Source organism: Gymnodraco acuticeps, unplaced genomic scaffold (assembly GCF_902827175.1).
Source record: "Gymnodraco acuticeps unplaced genomic scaffold, fGymAcu1.1, whole genome shotgun sequence".
Classification (NCBI taxonomy): domain Eukaryota; kingdom Metazoa; phylum Chordata; class Actinopteri; order Perciformes; family Bathydraconidae; genus Gymnodraco; species Gymnodraco acuticeps.
In genome coordinates, this window is record NW_022990924.1 from 638,509 (window position 1) to 658,799 (window position 20,291).

The following is a 20,291-nucleotide window of genomic DNA, read 5'->3' on the forward strand; positions in this document are numbered from 1 at the left end:
CGCTTTGGTCCAAAATACTGAATAATAAAAGTAGAAATGGTGCATTTAAAACATGTAGCAGATTCATTTTAGCATAAAGCAAAAATAACTAGCAACATACAGCATTTTTACAGAAAATACTTTTATTAGAGTCAAAGTAGAAAAAGTCTTTAAAGTTGTTTTTCTTACATGTAGAGACAGTTTGGAGAAAAAGAAAGATAAAGAAAATATTTACACTTAATGAAAATAGTGGATAGAAATCAGCATATACGCAGGTCCAGAGACAAAATATGCTTTCAAGTGTGTGATCCTCTATTCAACTAGTTAACCAGAAGTGCGTATGCACATCTGGGTCATTTCTAGTTATTCACAACAAATGATGACTGTTGGTGAAGTCCACACAAAGCCAGGATGTTAGCCCGAGGGGTGCTAACATCCAGTGATGTCCACTCTAGTTATATACACACAGCAGCTGTATTCCACAACTCTGGGATTTGAACTGCAGCAGTATCACCAGTAGAACGTTTTGGTGAGGAAACCGGCGGCGGCGTTGAGCCAGCTTCCACTGGAATCTTCTTTAGCTGTGGTGCGGGAAATCGCTCGGTCCACCTCCTTCTCGGGGCTCTCCTCTTCTTCTGGGAGGTAGTCTGGGATAGCTGTGTTCTTCTGGACGTCCACTCCAGATGCGTCGAGAGGGACCAAAACCTGTAGACACAAAAATGATTGAGATAAGTTAAGAACACATTTTTAAATCAAGCCAACAATTGAGGTGTATTGTATGGATACTCAAAAACGTTGCTAAACAAAATAAGGAATCTAGCACCACCACTCACCTCTTCTCCCGCCTCATTCTTCACCACCTGCTGGGCCGACAGCACCTGAGTGGCTGCAATGGCTGATGCCAGACTCTGAAAAACAATAGGCGGAGATCAGATATAAAGTGTTCATCCGCACCATAAGTTGCTTTGATAATGCAATAATACAAATGTTGACTACAACTACAGGAATACAACTCATTTTTGAACAGGCTGGTTTCTTCCTCAGCAGCCCCTGATAGTAAATGTGTTGGTGCGTTACCTCAGTGGGCAGGTCTGAACGGATGCGAACGGTGCATCTCTTGGTAGCCATCTGGAAGGTGAAGCTGATCACCCCTCTGACCTTCAGAAGAGCCTCCTCACACAAGCTTCGCTGGTCCTATAAGAGAAAAAGTACAAGTTGCAGAATTTGATAATAATAGTCACTGTCTTGCTTGGGTCAGTCAGTCTACTCACAGTGCTGTCCAGGCCCTTGATGTGCAGAGTGACAGACTTGGCCTTCTTTTGAGAGGAGTTGATAAAGAACTGGGGTTTCTTTCTCCTCTCCCTCTCAGGCGTGCGGGGGATGGGTATAGCAGGCGCAGTCAGAATATCATACACCTCCTGGGCCAATGACGTGATGTCAACAGACAGGCCCTGCCTAAATAAATAAATATCATATTTTATGTTACCTAGTTCCAAACCTCTGAATTGCCTCCCACAATTCTGAGTCAACATTTAGGGTGATAACTATTTGGCTTTCCCATTCACTTCTAATGTTTAAGTACATATTATTATATGCTTAAACTTAAGATAGTACAACAAAACAGCATTAGGAATCATTACAGTTGACAGCTCAAACTACTCTTACTGAAAATGTCAAGTACAATTACATGCCAAGAAAATACTCTTATCTCAAAAAACACCAGTGCACAGGAGTACAAAATAATCCCTCACCTTACAATTAGATTCTCCAAGCTCACCATCATACCCAGTTCATTCTTCATGGTGGGGATGTTGGGGGACAACTCAGCCAAGTAGCGCAAGGTCTGAGGACAAAGGCAGAACAGTATTAAGAAATGCACCACATTTAGAGAACATTGGTCCTTTAAAGAGGAGGACAGTACAACACGGATCAGCACCAGTCCAGCATCTTTCACCCACCTGAAGAGTTGCAAAAAGCACGTCTGTGTTCTGGTGGTCCAGGAAGAGAACCAGCCCGGGGAGACAGCCCTGATCCTGGACGATCACATCTCGGTTCTGCGGTTCAGATGCCAGGTCCCGCAGCTGAGTAACCACCGACAGAGCATCCATCATTGCTGTTAACTTCGGTTAACTACCAGATCTGAAACTGAGGATATCAAGTCAAATGTGTTTTACCGTTAGCCTGATACGGACAAACTGTTTTGTGTGTGGCGAACGTTGGACTTACGTTAGCCTAATTATAAAACAGAGAAAATATTACGGTCAAGTGGGATGACGTTACCGTTACTAGCGTATGATTTAAGGCTGGGTTCTCGAGGTACGAAGCTACTTTATAAACAGTGATTCAAGCTTGTCCTGTCGGGGTCAACGTGCTAGCTAACGTTGTGGCTAGCTAAATAAGCTAAAGTTAGCAACTTTTGAAACAGGAAGAAGCTGCAGAACTTAACAAAAGCCCCTTTTCATTTGTTTATGTACACCATTTGAACACACAAATATGCGATACTTCAACACATGATAATACGAGCGTCTAGGTAGTGAAATATAGATGGTAAAATGTAATTGTTGTGTTGTTTCTTACCAAGTAGAGGAAGACGCTCGTGCACAAAAATACAAATTTGATGTACTGCTTCACGATCGACCGCTCCTATTGGCTCCTCATACTAGTTCTGTATTTCTATCCAATCAGAGGAGCTTTTGCTACTGCGGCTTTATTTGACTTCACACAGACTCGCTGGCTTCTTGGACTCGTGAGCTAGGATAAATATGCACGTTCGAAGTGGTTATCTGCAGTTACAGTTGATATATTAGGTTAAAATCAAGATGTCGGACAAATGTAGCTCATAGTGCATGTTTTTTCAAGAAACCTCCACGGTAAGTAGATATATAGTTTCGTTTATACCGCATGTTTCCTGGTATAGCAGTTTACTTCGAGCCTCTTTACCTCTTTTCTGTGGGACACTGCGCTGCCTGTGAGGGGAACCTGCACTTCCCCCACACAGAACGGTTACTCTGTTGAGGTTAAAACAAAAATGTACTCTGAACCCGCTGTGCTGATCCAATTGTATTAAATTCATGGACTCACAGCCGAGTCAGACGTACAGAGGGACACTATGGTCAACCGGAGCATCAGTGTGTGATGTCAACAGAGACACAAACAGCTGCATTGATGATGGACTCCAGGGGCTACTGGAATTAAAGTTTGATAGCATAGAAATAGGTTTTTATTTTAATTAATCGCTGTGGAAATGAAACCATAATGTCTGTTTCCTGTGTGTGCATCTGTTTCCTTGTGAACCTAGTTAAAGGTGTATGGGGAGGTTTAAAGACTAATCTCACAATTTAATACACCATTCACTTCGATTTAAGACCTGTTTTGATTCACACATTCAGCTGCACATACAGTATCATTTTAAAACATAACAATACAATAGAAAACAGAAGCCAAAGTTGAAATATATATGTGATCAATGCAGAATCCAACAGGGCTCATCATTTATTTGACCACAGGAAGCCAGAGTACCTCTCAGAGCTGGACTGATGTAGCCTGCTTTATTGGTCTCTATGAAGACAAACGGCAGCATTCTGAGTCAGTTGCGGCTGTCTCCCCCCATTAAGGAAACACTACAGTAGCCAAACCTACTAAAGATAAAAACAAGTTATTTTGAATCAGACTGAGATGAAAACACACTCTTCAATTCTTGCATTTGAGTGGACGTTGTTTTGATTTTGTTATTGTTTTATTCATGTTAGAAGTTTGTCTTACCCTAACCCTAACTACAAAAACATTTTGTATCTCTTGATGGATTCTAGTACTGACTTTATTGTGTTTTGTTCAATAGCCTAAGTGCTGTATGTTTTGTTTTGTTTCAGGTGTGAAGTATGTGACTCAGTGGCATCCATTCTGTGTTGGCCTCTCACCAAGTTAGTCAGCAGAAAGAGGAGCTTTACAGTCATCAGCTGGTGCTTCAAAAAGTCCTAACAATGTCTTTAGTCGAGGATATTCTGGATTTGATGCATGCCGTCCTGGAGTATTTTGGCGTGCCTCCAGACATGGTGAGTGCACAAACGCTACTGTTACTACTATGGTCTTAGTATTTGTGTTTTTGGTGTCAGGTGTCACATTTATTGTTCGTTTGTTCTCTTAAAGCTACCAAGTGAGTCTTGGATCCTTGGAAGGATGGCACATTTGAACCAAGACTGTTTTGTGTCTGTGTGTCTTCTTTCTTGCAGCTGGTTCCAGTGTGGGACAGTGATCTGTGCGGTCAGTATCGCAGCATCGTGCGGATGATTGGGACAAACCTCCCTCTGACCCCTGCACCACGCATCCACTTTCAGGTACTGAACCACTCGTGTTTCCGAACATACGGAAGATTATCTAAAATTATACATAACCTCATCAAATTCAGCACAGCCAGGTGTAACTGTGGCCAAATGCTGAGCTTAAGTACTTGTTCTTCAGTGTATATTATTTTTAATTTGACACACAAATATTTACCTGTTCTGACCTTCCTTGGTTCTCCTTTTCAGTTTTTACACTCCTTCCTCTGCCATTGTTACCATGAGGCCTTGAAAACTTTTGTAGCTTGTGAATTTATCGAGGGAAAACAAGGCCTTGATTATTGACATACATCAGTGTTTCTCAAAGTGGGGGGCGCAGAGGCCTGACAGGGGGGGTGCAAGAGACCAGGAGGAAAAATGGCAATGACAAAAATAATATGCTACAATACAAGTACGTCTGGGTCTCTGTGTTTCATTCAAGCTCGGCTGTGTGTGTGTGGAACGAGCCATTTTGTGTGCGTGCATGAGCGAGAGAGAGAGAGAGAGAGAGAGCGCACCAGACCGGTACTGGAGATCGTTGTTGTTCTTCTGGTGCTAGCGAGCTACGCTAACGGGTATAAGGAGCTTTTTCAACAACAAGGTGGAGGAGAGTCCTAACTTTAGTCTAATTTATCTCAGTGGGTCTCAAACGGTTTGGTCACGATTTAATGTAAACAATTATTTCCGAGCCACACCTTCATATGATCATTATAGTTGTAAAAAAAAAAATAAATAAATAAAAAACAGGTAAGAAATACTATATGGCAGTAAAACAAGAATAAAGTTTAAAAGGGGAGTGATTTGTAAAATATCCATAAAGAAAAAGTAAATCTGTTTACAGTTCTGTTTCATATAGGTGTTGAGAGATGTATCCATAGATCTCTTCATGTTGCTCTCAAAGTGCACCAGATTGATGCTTTTAACTTCAATATTTTTTTTAAATCTTCCCGGGGGAGCATGCCCCCGGACCCCCCTAGAGGATGTTAGGTCCACACACCACCTATACAAATAGTACTTTACCCCTGCTTACACCTATATGCCGTGAGCTGATTATCGAGCCTTCATTGTAACTGTCGCGGGTACACTGTGTATTTGCGTGGGGAGTGTTGCAGTAGGAAATTAAACTGTAGCGCCCAGTACATTAATGGGAAACCCTAAATGTTTGAGCACCCTCTATGAAACGTCAAGCTACCCCACAGCACCCCCAAAATAAATCTCTGGTGCTGCCACTGAGCCTGCAACCCCGTTTTGAAGAAATGTGCAGTGCTTAACATTGCAGCCACTAATGCTGTGATAAGACACACTTTTTGGCCAAATATCAGCATTTTCTTTCTTTTCATTTTTTTGCACAGATTGCAACGTATTATAACTTATTGTTCTAGCAAAGGAATTGCACAATTGTATTTATCTTTTTGAGCACACATACTTATGGAGCATTGTTTTATTATCACTGTTCTAGCAAAGTGATCATTTTATTTTTTTTAAAGGAATGCTCACGTTCATATTGATGTATTTTAATAAATGTTAACTTGGCCCATTACGTGACTATTTGTGTTGGGGGCCCCCGACTTTTCTCCAAAGGGGCGGCCTGACAGAAAAAGCTTGAGAACCACTGACATACATAGACAGGGGTCATAGAGACTGCTTGAATTCATATACAGTATTTGGGCAAGAATAGAAATTGAAGTTCTTGAAATTATAACGTATAAGTTAATAAAAAGGCAATTTTCTGCGGTCTACAAATTCTGTGTTGAAACCGTTAATTATTTGTGTCTCAAGTTATGCCATGTTGGATCCTTGAATTTATACAAAAGTGGCCTGGAAAGTTGAAAGTCCTTGAAAAGTCATGAATTAGGTGATAAATTACACTGTGACCTTGACTGGAGAAAAAATATCAGAACAAACACTTGAGTTTGGTCAAAAAGTGAACACGATGTCCATATTTGGTCCCCAGGTCCCTCTGCTCTCCTATAAGCCGCACGGTTATGTGGACATGACTGTGGAGACGAAGTCCATCCCCTCGTTCGCTGATATCCTCTGGGTGTTTGAGGATGAGGGGGAGAGTTTCGCCAAGACCAGGTACGGACACAAATAGACACAGGACTAACTCAGACAAGGTCATGTTTCCCAGTGCAGAAAACCATATATAGAGAATAATTCAAAAGTTGTTCGGTGGTTTATTGCATTATTACACCCAACAAAGGTGTAACCCCCTAATCCCACCAGGAGCGTCTGCGCTGCGGCTGCGGCGTTTTTAGCGATCGCGGCCACTCTAGTCAATGGGTGCTATTCCACCAGACACTCTGCGCCGCGGCTCGAAGCGTCCCAGAAGCTCCTCGCCGCAAGGAATTTCTAAAATATAGGATGAATCCTATTTTTGACGCGGCGCAGCGCGGCGCAGGCAGGAAGTGGAATGTTCATCCAACAACTGCGAGGCTGCACACACGACGCTCCGCTTCCGCAACGTTTTGAAACGCGCCTGGTGGGTTAGGACGCAGGAGGAGGTCGCAGGAGGAGGTCGCAGCGCGGCGCAGCCGCAGCGCAGACGCTCCTGGTGCGAATAGGGGGTTACACTCAGCTAGTGAAATCAACTGCGCTGTTTTATCGTACTCAAAATAATTTGGTCACTACTTTCAGATGGCAACATTTTCCTTAATGTGTTTAGGGCATCTTGAAAACTGTTTACCTCTATTTTTGCCATAGAAATGTATCGATGTTTGTATTTTGCAGCTTTGAAAACACACATTTGGATTTGATTATTTTGAGTGGATGTTAAATATTACACTGATGCATTATCTCCATAGGAACCATTTACTTCCGAAGAAGCAAAGTACTCTAAATCGGGAAGTGTTGAGGTACCCGCCCCAGAGTAAAGCCCAGAGAGGAGGCGGTCCTGTGAGGCAGACCACCGAGCCGGACGCCCTGCAGAAGATCACAGCGCTGGAAAGTCAGCTGCTCAAACTCCAAGCTCAGATAGCCATGATCGTTACCGCCGCTCCAGCCTCAGGTACGCACTCTTTGTACCTCTACTTTTCAAAAAACACACAAACACATGGGGCATGATGTCGTGGTAATAGTACTAAGATCGTTTACTTAAGTAAAAGTAATAATAGGAGAGTCTAGTGGACTCCTATCTCCGGGTGCTAGTGGAGCCTCGCAGATGGGGGTGCTGCAGCCCCCTCAGCACCCCCCTTCCCGCGTCCATTCGCGATATCTCGCAGACCCCACGCAGCAAGCGGGAAATGAACCCAGCTCACACGGTCCGCTCCTTGCAGCAGCGAGCCACGAGCCGCGCAACGTCCCGCCAACACGGCACCCAGACCGCACGCAGCATTCGCATCTGTTTGTCATTACTGGTGTCATTTTCTGGTTGCTAACGCCATTGTAACACATAATCACTTATGTTCCGCTGTAACGGTGGTAGACTCATCAGAACAGAGTGGGCGAGCTGACCAATCGGAGCACAATGGGCTCATGGGGAGGGGGGGGCAGGAGCTCCAACAAGCCGTTTAGGACAGAGCATGTGAATGTATACTATACAGAGATGCTGTATGAGAAACCAATGTGAGTTTGGAAAATTGCCCAATATAAATCTATTCTAGTAGACCTCAACAATGGAATTATGATCAGTAGAAATGGCCATGACATGGGACCTTTTTAAAGTATCGAATATAAATACTCATTATGCAGAATGGCTCTTGAAGTTTTTGTTGTGTGTGTATATATATATATATATACACATATACACAGTATCATATAAACACATCATGTTATTATTTTTTTAAGTAACTGCAAATATAAAAAATAATTGGTTAAAAAAGGAGTAGAAGTATAAAGTGGCAACAAATGTTAATAATAAAGAAGAGTGAAAGTACTTAAATTGTACTCAAGCACTTGAGTAAATGTACGTGGTTACATTCCACCACTGTTGGCATGTTATACGCGTGAATAACATACTTGTGTTATTTCAATGTGTTTAAGGTCTGTCTGAGACCCAGAGTACCCCGGGCACTCCTCTGATGTCTCCGCCCCCCCTCACCTCCACGCCTCGCTGCTCTGCTCCTCCTCCCCCTCCTCCTCCTCCACCCCTACCTCCCCCTCCCTCGTGCCCTGGCTCCACCGCTGAGTCCTCGTCTGTCGTAGAGCTGATCCGCCGGCGGAGGGACAACGACAAAAACCTCGACAAGGGTCCACTCAAACCCCAGGACTCAGACGTTAAAGGGACGCCGTCCATGCTGGATGTCCTCAAGGACTTAACTCAAGTCAAACTGCGCTCGGTCAACAGGTGAGCAACCGAAGCCTTAAAAACTGTGAAATCTACCTCTAAAATCCAAGGTATATGCTGTAAAAAACATGTTTTGAATTGAAGTACAACATGCACATTTTTCTTTTTTATATTTTTATTCTATTTTATAATTTAGTTAGACATACTTTTAACTTCTTAGGTTTATATAATTATGTTTTTTTTCATTTAAAAAAAAATCTTTTTATAGCACATTCTTACTTCTGATGTTTATATTAACATTTGTATTCAATTAAATATAAACAAATATGTATATTTTATTTAATTTCATTCTAAAATGGAGCAACTGCAATTTAATTTCCCCCGGGATAAATACAATATTTGGTTTCTGATTGTTGATTGATTCTGAATATGGGTGTCCCATATTATAACAATATCCTACAATATGATAGTTTATGTCCCAATGTGGCAGAATGTTCTGTAAGTACCCATCGTTTGTCTTATTTTAGATTTCTTTTTTCTGTGTCTCTAAAACGTTCCTCCTCTGTCCTTCTTAGATCCCCGGGGGGCACTCCGGTCAGAAGGCGGCGCAGTAAGGGAGGCCCCGCTCTGCTCAGTGACCCAGCGGCTCTTATCGCTGAAGCGCTGAAGAGAAAGTTCGCTCAGCATCGCCACAACGACTCCTCCGACAAAGAGAACTCACTGGAACTCTCGCCGTTCGGCAGCCCAGAAATACCCAAGGTTAGATTCCCATAGACGCACTCCTCACACTCCCACACACACCTCTGTCAGCAGCTGTAATAATCCATTGCCTCTGTTTCAGATTCCGGTCCATATCAGACGCAGCCAGGGCCGCCTCCACCTCTGATCCTGCTGATCGGACCCCAGAACGTCTGACACCCACTCCTCTGATTTTAGCTCCCACAGATGTACCTCTCCAACAGATTGCAGCTACTGACTTATTTTCGTTTTTATTTTCTGTTTGTCTAATATATTGTTCTTGTAAGAGACTTTATCTCACAATGAACTTGTTTCTGTTACGTTTGTCTTTGCTGGGAAGCTTGAATGTATATTTGTGTTATAGCGATCGCTGTCAAGGGATTTGGTACAGTTTTGCAAAAGTACAGTGGAATGTTATGTTTTCAGTGTTGTTCATACAGTATTTGTATGATATATTTTTAAAACAAAATAATGTGTCTGGGCAGGAATGCACCGCTGCTTTTAATGTCTCTAAAGTCCCATTGTAAGGCCTTTTATAGTTCCTGATTTAAACAAGTGAAATTAATAACGGGTCATTGAGATTCACCAGCTCTATTCTATGCAACTGCTCTTTCATTTTTATAATAAAGTTTTTAAGTGCACTGATACATTTTGGTTCTTCTTTTCATGTTTTCAAATATATCGGTTTGTACATTTTAAAGGTGGGGTAGGTAAGTTTGAGAAACCGGCTCGAGATACACTTGTTGTTATATTCCATGGAATGCTCTTAACATCCCGATAGCAATGAATATATTAAGTGCTTTGACAAAAAATCCATAAAAAATGTCATCTGTGGAAGCCGTAGTACTGTAAAAAGCACGACCAATCATTTTAGCCGGCCCGGCTAAAGTAACTGGATGGCCTACCTGCCTGTCAGCCTTCCATCTGTGCACAAACTTACCTCGTGCCCTCATTGGTCATGTGCGCGTTCGTGTGTGTTGGAGGAGGGGCTCTGTAAGGAAGTGGCAGATTTGTACCGGCTGTGTATTTTCAAATTCTAGCGCACTCGAGCTGGTTTCTCCAAAATTACCTACCCTACCTTTAAATCCAGTTTTAGTTGAAATGTATAACTTTTTTAACAGTTTGCTTTAAATCAAACTGCAACAAAGATCAGTCATTCTCGTGCAGGTGATGTCATTTTACATTGTTATTATTGTTACATTATTAATGGATACTTCAGCTTTTTAACTACTGTGTTAATAACACTGTTTTTCTTAGTTACGTTTATTTTATTTTTAAGTTATTTATTTATATGTACCATTTCTTATTGGTACAGAGCAGTACATTGTTTTCCATGTTTCTAGTGTAGCATCTGAAACATTATTAAATCACGTGCCCTTTTTCTTTAATGTAGCATTTACTTTAATTATACTATTCATACTTCAGCTCTTTTGTTTAGGCTGTAATTATAGCAATTGCCAGTAGGGGGCAGAGTAAGCTATTTGTGGCACGTTACTGCAAGTGAGTCTGCAGAAGAAGACCAGTGTGAGCGCATTGGTTGCTGTCTGATAAATGTAAGTATAAACTGTAGCTATAGATTAAGCTATATTATAGTGACACTTCTGATCAGAGCTGTTCAAAACCTCTATAAAATATAGTTTAGTGTATCAATTGTTTTTTACTGACATCTTACCTTCTCATTTAAGGTTTTTTCGTTCCACACCACAGTGAGTATACTGATTAATAAACAAAGTTATAGCCTGCCCTAAATTAAGAAAGTCATGTATGTTAGTGTAAACCTGTTTTTTTAATTTTTTTTTAATTGGATCATTTATCTCATAACAATTGTTTTTTCTGCTCTCAATTTACACTGACCCCGGATCTGTTGCTGTTCACTGATGATGACAAGGTGAGGATTGAATAACTTTGAATCTACATTGTTTATTTAAGCTAGTACATCATGGTATCACAAAAAAACAAAGAACCAACAATTATGTACATCTTCATTATTTTTCAGTTTATCTATGTGTAGTAGCTACACTTCTCACACACATCTTTGTTGTTGTTTGTCCTCACAACAGGGGACTGTTTCCAGCAGCATACATACTAAAATTATTTAACACATTTAAAATAACTTAAAGGTTTTGGATAAAAAACTTAAATAGAAAAAACACCTGTCAGAAGTGCAGAGATGGCTAAAGTAGACACATCCTTTACTCAAATAGAAGTACAGAAGCTCATTGAAGCTGCCATTCAAACACTGTTGAGTACCTTGGGGTACTTGTACTACTAGTACTCGTCTACATTCTGTCCAACCCGGCACTCGAACCAGCAGCGTCCAGATTGGAAAGGTCGCACAGTACTACAGAGAGAGAGGAAAAAAAATCTGGTTATTTATTTGTTATTTCTTTGGTAATATCAGATATTAATGATATATTAATGATATATATGATATTAATATCTAAAGACACACATTGATTGAACAAATGTGGCAGAGGCCTCTATCAGAAACATGGGTGGTTACATAGAGAATTAAAAAAGGCAGTACAAACTCATACAAGGTCAAAAGTTTGGTTACAGAATTGGATTTACTATATTTCAAAAAATACTGTGTCTGAATGATCAGCTTCTTAACAGCATCTGTACCAAACTATACATCGCTGCCCACCTGTAGGGGCCTTCTCCAGCAGCATGCTGCGGCACCGCATCCTGGCCATGCAAGAAAAAGAGAAACAAAACCCTTAACATGCGCTCCATAGAAAAGTTCAAATGAAAGCACTTGTATTTAAATAGATTTTGACCCTACACTTTCGAATGTTTCATCACCGTAGACGACCACTGGAGGAAATCCATCCGCATTGTCCACACACCGGATGGGAAGCTGCAGAATCATCAAAAAAGGATTTTGATGATGAAATGTGTCATATACTTCTAGCTTTAACAATGTAAACACAAATTGCTTTAACTAATTATCAACTCATGTACACGCTATCAATGCTAAAACTTTGTAAACTCCAAAACTTGTACTACTAGCACTCGTGTACATTCTGTTCTTCGTCCAACCCGGCACTCAAACCAGCAGCGTCCTCATTCTCATAACGGTCAGGTCGGAAAGGTCGCACAGAACTACAGAGAGAGAGGAAAATAATGTGTTTTTTTGTTATTTCTTTGGTAATATCAGATATTAATGAGAATATAACTAAAGACACACATTGATTGAAGAAAATACAAGTAGATCACATTAAGTTGTAGCAGATGCCTCTATCACAGGGGTGTGCCATTTTGAATCGGCCCTCACTCAGCAAATTAAAAAAGTATAATGACTTAAGTATAATAAACTTCTGCTTGTCTTATATTGTACTTCTTAAATATATATGTTCAAATATATTACACAGTATTCATGTGTTAATAAGCCCACTTTTCAAATAAATCAGTAAATAAAGTTGAAAACATGTTCTAACTAATCTAAGTTGATAAGAAAAAAGCCCAATAACAAATTTAGATAACAAGCTTGAAATATACCCTTCATATGTCCTCTTCTTATAAGCAATCTGAGGCTCCTGTTTTAAGGGAAAACATGTATAACAGAACTTATGAGGTAATAAACCTCACCTTTAGTGAGTGGCCCAGCCCTTCTTATATTTTTCTGTATGTGGCCCTCAGTGAAAAAAGTTTGGACACCCCTGCTCTATCAGAAACATGGGCAGGTACCTTTACAGTCTATGGTAGGTACATACAAAATAAACAAAGGCAGTAAAAATACATACAAGGTCAAAAGTTTGATTATAACCAGTTACAGAATTGTGTTACATTTGATTTACTATATTTAAATAAACCAATATAGAAATGTGTTATATCTAAATGATCAGCTTCTTAACAGCATCTGTACCAAACTATCCATCGCTGCCCACCTGTAGGAGCCTTCTTCAGAAGCATGCTGCGGCACCGCATCCTGGCCATGCAAGAAAAAGACAAACAAAACCTATAACAAGCGCTCCATCGAAAAGTTAAAATTAAAGCACTTGTATTTAAATAGATTTTGAGCCTACACTTTAAACTAAATGGCGAAAAAACATACTTGTTGATAATAAAAGTCGAATGTTTCATCACCGTAGACGACAACAGGAGAAAATCCATCCGCATTGTCCACACACCGGATGGGAAGCTGCAGAATCATCAAAAAAGAATTTTGATGATGAAATGTGTCATATACTTCTAGCTTTAACAATGTAAACACAAATTGCTTTAACTAATTATCAACTCATGTCCACGCTATCAATGCTAAAACTTTGTAAACTCCAAAACTTGTACTACTAGCACTCGTGTACATTCTGTTCTTCGTCCAACCCGGCACTCAAACCAGCAGCGTCCTCATTCTCATAACGGTCAGGTCGGAAAGGTCGCACAGAACTACAGAGAGAGAGGAAAATAATGTGTTTTTTTGTTATTTCTTTGGTAATATCAGATATTAATGAGAATATAACTAAAGACACACATTGATTGAAGAAAATACAAGTAGATCACATTAAGTTGTAGCAGATGCCTCTATCACAGGGGTGTGCCATTTTGAATCGGCCCTCACTCAGCAAATTAAAAAAGTATAATGACTTAAGTATAATAAACTTCTGCTTGTCTTATATTGTACTTCTTAAATATATATGTTCAAATATATTACACAGTATTCATGTGTTAATAGGCCCAATTTTCAAATAAATTCAGTAAATAAAGTTGAAAACATGTTCTAACTAATCTAAGTTGATAAGAAAAAAGCCCAATAACAAATTTAGATAACAAGCTTGAAATATACCCTTCATATGTCCTCTTCTTATAAGCAATCTGAGGCTCCTGTTTTAAGGGAAAACATGTATAACAGAACTTATGAGGTAATAAACCTCACCTTTAGTGAGTGGCCCAGCCCTTCTTATATTTTTCTGTATGTGGCCCTCAGTGAAAAAAGTTTGGACACCCCTGCTCTATCAGAAACATGGGCAGGTACCTTTACAGTCTATGGTAGGTACATACAAAATAAACAAAGGCAGTAAAAATACATACAAGGTCAAAAGTTTGATTATAACCAGTTACAGAATTGTGTTACATTTGATTTACTATATTTAAATAAACCAATATAGAAATGTGTTATATCTAAATGATCAGCTTCTTAACAGCATCTGTACCAAACTATCCATCGCTGCCCACCTGTAGGAGCCTTCTTCAGAAGCATGCTGCGGCACCGCATCCTGGCCATGCAAGAAAAAGACAAACAAAACCTATAACAAGCGCTCCATCGAAAAGTTAAAATTAAAGCACTTGTATTTAAATAGATTTTGAGCCTACACTTTAAACTAAATGGCGAAAAAACATACTTGTTGATAATAAAAGTCGAATGTTTCATCACCGTAGACGACCACAGGAGAAAATCCATCCGCATTGTCCACACACTGGATGGGATGCTGCAGAATCATCAAAAAAGTATTTTGATGATGAAATGTATCACATACAGTGGGGCAAAAAAGTATTTAGTCAGCCACCATTTGTGCAAGTTCTCCCACTTAAAAAGATGAGAGAAGCCTGTAATTTTCATCCTAGGTATACCTCAACTATGAGAGACAAAATGAGAAGAAAAAAAAAATCCAGAAAATCACATTGTCTGATTTTTAAAGAATTTATTTGCAAATTATGGCGGAAAATAAGTATTTGGTCAATAACAAAAGTTCATCTCAATACTTTGTTATATACCCTTTGTTGGCAAGGATTTGCAGGATTTGAGTCCCTGGCGGTGTAGTGTGTTACTGATGGTAGCCTTTGTTACTTTGGTCCCAGCTCTCTGCAGGTCATTGACTAGGTCCCCCTGTGTGGTTCTGGGATTTTTGCTCACCGTTCTTGTGATCATTTTGACCCCACGGGGTGAGATCTTGCGTGGAGCCCCAGATCGAGGGAGATTATCAGTGGTCTTGTATGTCTTCCATTTTCTAATAATTTCTCCCACAGTTGATTTCTTCACACCAAGCTGCTTACCTATTGCAGATTCAGTCTTCCCAGCCTGGTGCAGGTCTACAATTTTGTTTCTGGTGTCCTTTGACAGCTCTTTGGTCTTGGCCATAGTGGAGTTTGGAGTGTGACAGTTTGAGGTTGTGGACAGGTGTCTTTTATAACGAGTTCAAACAGGTGCCATTAATACAGTTAACGAGTGGAGGACAGAGGAGGCTCTTAAAGAAGAAGTTACAGGTCTGTGAGAGCCAGAAATCTTGTTTGTTTGTAGGTGACCAAATACTTATTTTACCGAGGAATTTACCAATTAATTCATTAAAAATCCTACAATGTGATTTCCTGGATTATTTCCCCCCATTCTGTCTCTCATAGTTGAAGTGTACCTAGGATGAAAATTACAGGCCTCTCATCTTTTTAAGTGGGACAACTTGCACAATTGGTGGCTGACTAAATACTTTTTTGCCCCACTGTAAATGATACAGAGGCGTAACGTCACTACCTGTCTAAAAAGACCTTAATGCAAGCACCATTGAATAAACAGTAAACAAATCCAGAACTTATCTAAATAAGATGTCCACTTTCTATCAACTCCAATTTAATCCCAAAAAGTCATATTTGTATTTGTGCACTTTTAATTGTCCTAAAATGAACTGCTTTGAACTCAGATTAACTTAACATTTATTGGAGACTGAAAACAATCTCTTCCTGTTGTCCTTATATATATATATATATATATATATATATATATAAATATCCCAAACAAACCCAAAGGCTTTCCTGTGGCGGTGATAACCAGGCATCAATAAACACCAACAAAATGAGGTGATTGTAAGACCTGTGTGTTCCTCTTCGCATGCAAATCATAGAGGATGTACTGTTACAAGCATTGCATTTTTCCATGGAAATATTCCCTTGAGAAAAAGTGTACCTAGGATGAAAATTACAGGCCTCTCATCTTTTTAATTGGGAGAACTTGCACAATTGGTGGCTGACTAAATACTTTTTTGCCCCACTGTACTTCCCATATTTCCAAACTAAGCTTAACAATGTAAACGCCAATTGCTTTAACTAATTATCAACTCGTGTACATGTTAGCAATGCTAACGCTTTATACGGTACAGAATGAAACAATACACCAAGTGAATCCCCATCCAAATACAAACAGTAACTACTCAAACTGAACAACTTCCACATACTTTACCAACTACTTTGCAAATGTATGATTATTTAATCCTACAATCTTTTAACTTACGTGAAGCGACACCATTATAGCTCCTTGTTGTGTTCGGGCTTTCGGAACGTGATTTGTTGCACCACGCGAGACTTGCGAGACTTGCGAGACTTGCGAGAGTTGTATCCGATGTTATATAAATTATTGTACAGCAGTGTTGAAACCTCCAAAATGTTATTTATTATAAAAAGAGGAATATTTAGATTTATCCAACAAACATGAGACATAAGCCATTTATAATTTTTAAAACAACCCTCATTGGACAAGAGAACCTCTCCCTCTATTAGAAATACCAAAACTACTTGATGTTGACTGCACTTTTACGCAGTACTTCTATCAAATACAAAATGTGTTAATTTGAATTTCTCCTCCTAAAGTTTTCCAACTGTGAGTTAGACCTCTCGGGGGTCTAATTGATCCCAAACATTTGTAACATTACCATGTAACATAGCATACTATACATTTATTTGTACATACAATCCTTTTTGCCAAAAACATAGCATACCTTTTTCTTGATATCCTTGAACAAATCGACGATTAGACAATCCCTTCATTCGTGTTGGTCTTCTTCAGTCTAATGATCCAATTGAGAGAAATGACCGATAAGTCATTTTCCGGGATGTTGAAAATCACTACTTCAGCAAATACGTTCGTACTTCTCCAGAGCAATTCAAAGATGAGCAAATTCATCAGTTTCAGTTCTGTATTTGAACTTCCCAATGGCGATCATGACATCCAACTCTCTGCATCTAAACACAAGCACATTGAGAAAACAGTTTGACTACAAGAGGAAACACATTTGCCTTTATGGAAATCTCTTCTATGTGGACATAATTAGATGTCCTCTGTTGAAGTCAAACTTCCTGTCCAGCCAGTTTTTGTGTAAGATACAACATTTGGAGAAAACACACCCTGTTGTTTTTACACACATAGGGAGGGTATACATGCACACACATGCAGATAGGAGAGGTGGCAGAGCAGTTTCGAGGTTTGGTGCCTTGCTCTACCAGCTCACTCCATATTTTTTTGGTCCGATCGGGACGTGAACCCGCGACCCTTCAGTTCCAAGACCAAGTCCCTACAGACTGAGCTCACAACTATAAGCAAAAGCTTTGTATCCAAACTAGTAAAAGTGAATGTTACTAAACGCTCGTAATAATTGAGCAAAAAGCATCAATGATGCAATACAAAGTTCTCAATGTGTTTTGCCAATCCATGGAGAATTTCACAATATGATTCTGTTGTTTTAACTGTTGTCCCTGTGACAAAAACATGTGGTTTATATTGAAAGGCCAGCAACATTTTGTGTTATTGTTAGAGGTGTAACAATGTGTAGTAGAAAGCCCCTTGCTCTAAAACTACATTACTGAAACTCTGACAGCTGGTGAAATAACACTGCTAATTTGTAATCTTCAAGTGTGGCATTGGCATTTATTTTGCCATGACTTGTCTTATCTGGATACGGAGGGTGTTTCTCAATCTCGAGTAAAGCTGCTCCAGAGCCACTATTTCAAGCATACTACGTCATCGAGTGCCGCCGAAGGACTGTTCCAATGTCCAGCATACTTGGAATTCTACCGAGCCCGGCGTACTTCGTTTGGAGAAATTTCGAGGCTGCACATGTGTAGACTCCGCGGTCTTAAAATCCCCACAATGCTTTGCGCACGGACCAATTTCCCCAAATCTGTGGCGGAAAATGTAATGTGGGGCCTCTCATATGATGCACACCTGCACACTTGCTCGCCTGTTCCACTCTTCGTTTTCCGAATGCCAGGAAGTGTTCTTGCCTCTCTTCTGAAGCAAGACGCTCGGAAGACATGTGCTACCAAGCAAGCATACTCGACATTGAGAAACACCCGGAGTCTTAGTCAGCTGCCACATCAACTCAAATCTCGACAGCCCAAGTCCCAGTGCCCCCTAGCCTCATTTTCCCACCAATTAGCAACCGCCGTTTTTATGAAACATAGAAGCTTCAGACATTCATAAGTGGGGTATTTACTGCCATATTTTGCTCGGCACGCTTAAAGAGAGCTCCGTGCTATAATGGAAATGCGCCATTACACTACAAGACAGGCCGGGGCTTGTCATGCTAACATGCTATTTTCCATACCAGTCTCTTTAAAAATCTGTTGATCTTGTTGATTTATTTTTCTATGTTATAAAGTTCTAGAAACATCGCACCTTTAGTTATGTTCATTTCTGCCTAAAATGTTTAGACTTAGCCTACATGTCCAGTGGCGTTTTATATGTACAAAAATGGTGGGGCACGAACAATTTAGATGTTTATATATAAGCTTCTGGTGCTTTTTTAAACACGTAAACATATAGCTGTAGGCTATCCATGGTAGAGAGAGTGGGGGGGAGCAACGCTGTCAGCGCATTCATTTACGTACACAGCGTGGGGATGTCATATTGTAATGCACCTTAATACATGCAGTAAAGGGCACCATCAAAAAGCAATACTTAACAATAACAACAACCGTAATGCCTCAGCATTAAAACACCATAGACTGTAAATATGAGGAAAACACAGACACTCATCACCGAGGTCACAATATCAATCGATCCAGCAGAGCAATAGCCTATAGGCAAAACCCAGAAGATCAACAAAATATTTGTCATAAAATGAACTTACCAAAGCTGAAGTAGATGGTCAACTTCATTCATTCACTTTCCGTTTTACTGATGTTAATCGCTATAAACTGCTCTCTCTCGTCTCCTCTACACTTTTCGCGGCACACGTACTTACAGCCAATCAGCTCTGAATTATGAGATGACGTTTTGGTGGGGTTGCCAGCACTTTGCCCCACTTGTGATTTTTTTTTGCCGCACACATTGAATACAAAAAGACTGAGCATGCGCAGTGTAGTTTTTACAGCACAGGTTCATTTCTACAGCGAGAGAGAGGGGCAGCCCGGGGCTTGCCCCACATCGCTCAACGCGGCTCAATAGGCACACTGTGGACACTAATCAGAAGAATGCAGTACGAAGCAGCAATGTAGAGACCGCTAAACATGATCTTAAAATATATTTTAACATTTATTTTATACATATTTTTGGAATCATTATTTGTATTAATTTCTGCAGCCCCACCTGCTGTCAGCAGAAATTGACGAGTCGCCACAGTACATGTCCTTGTAACAGATGTTAGCATTACATTTTCTTTTTATATATACATCGGTTTTTTTAAAGTCATCATGTTATTTGAAACATTACATGAAACCCTTTTCTTGTGGGTATTTAATCTCTGATTACTTAATGTGTATTAGACTTTGTTGTAATTATTACAGATAATCTCAAAATAATGTCTCATACAATTATTATACTATTTATTTTTAAGACAATACTACCTGGAAAAAATAAAAGTATGTATCTTACTCTTTCAACAATTATCAAAAATCATTGTTGAGAGCACTTTTTACCCACCACTACTCTAAAATGATTCTATTTGATTTTACCTCACTGAATAATTTTCTAAAAGCCAGTTGTCAAATGTCTTTAAGGTCTAATTTACCTAAAATGATAATAAAACTATTGCCTACATGATTGTCTGTAAATTACTTTACCCCAAAAGATTGGCCTACCTTTTGCATAAGATCCGTACAAAATGTTGATTAGACTTTCCCGTTCATGTTGGTCTTCTTTTGTCAAGTGTCTCAACTGAGAAAAATTCCAGATCAGTAACGTGGTTATGATTCATACCATCTAAACTCATACACACCCTAAATAGAGGATAAGTAATAGTCTGGAATAAAAATAATGTTGTGTACTTCCTCAAATACTTTTACACAGACTGTTAAGGGTCAGCCAAATCCGTTGTTCTTAACCCTCAAAT

The 20,291-nt window shown here is 39.8% G+C and overlaps 2 protein-coding genes and 2 long non-coding RNA genes across 7 annotated transcripts; 1 reads left to right on the forward strand and 3 right to left on the reverse strand.

Moving 5' to 3' along the window:
• Positions 1–104: 104 nt before the first annotated feature.
• On the reverse strand, positions 105–2,831 carry armc1l (armadillo repeat containing 1, like). Of its 2 annotated transcripts, none has more exons than XM_034234089.1 (7): positions 2,557–2,831; positions 1,938–2,118; positions 1,731–1,822; positions 1,251–1,434; positions 1,057–1,173; positions 813–887; positions 105–684 (listed from the first exon to the last, which is right to left on the reverse strand). In XM_034234089.1, exons 2-7 carry the CDS (start codon positions 2,088–2,090, stop codon positions 490–492), a joined length of 816 nt encoding a protein of 271 aa, XP_034089980.1. In that variant the 5' UTR covers positions 2,091–2,118; positions 2,557–2,831; the 3' UTR covers positions 105–489. The 2 variants fall into 2 exon arrangements, with proteins under 2 accessions (XP_034089980.1, XP_034089979.1); XM_034234088.1 differs by having other exon boundaries at positions 1,938–2,124; positions 2,557–2,752.
• On the forward strand, positions 2,661–9,905 carry mtfr2 (mitochondrial fission regulator 2). Its single transcript, XM_034234087.1, has 8 exons — positions 2,661–2,849; positions 3,849–4,031; positions 4,209–4,313; positions 6,250–6,374; positions 7,100–7,302; positions 8,277–8,580; positions 9,096–9,279; positions 9,362–9,905. Exons 2-8 carry the CDS (start codon positions 3,960–3,962, stop codon positions 9,404–9,406), a joined length of 1,038 nt encoding a protein of 345 aa, XP_034089978.1. The 5' UTR covers positions 2,661–2,849; positions 3,849–3,959; the 3' UTR covers positions 9,407–9,905.
• Positions 9,906–11,239: 1,334 nt separating this feature from the next.
• Positions 11,240–13,349, reverse strand: LOC117558077. Of its 3 annotated transcripts, none has more exons than XR_004570795.1 (5): positions 13,316–13,349; positions 13,149–13,189; positions 12,044–12,363; positions 11,906–11,946; positions 11,240–11,599 (listed from the first exon to the last, which is right to left on the reverse strand). It is a non-coding gene; the product is annotated as an uncharacterized LOC117558077 (long non-coding RNA). The 3 variants fall into 3 exon arrangements; XR_004570796.1 differs by lacking the exon at positions 13,316–13,349 and having other exon boundaries at positions 12,044–12,118; positions 12,282–12,363; positions 13,149–13,306; XR_004570794.1 differs by lacking the exon at positions 13,316–13,349 and having other exon boundaries at positions 13,149–13,306.
• An 18-nt stretch (positions 13,350–13,367) lies between these two features.
• On the reverse strand, positions 13,368–17,331 carry LOC117558078. The gene is made up of 5 exons (XR_004570797.1): positions 16,962–17,331; positions 14,601–14,687; positions 14,434–14,474; positions 13,566–13,647; positions 13,368–13,402 (listed from the first exon to the last, which is right to left on the reverse strand). It is a non-coding gene; the product is annotated as an uncharacterized LOC117558078 (long non-coding RNA).
• Between the last annotated feature and the right edge of the window lie 2,960 nt (positions 17,332–20,291).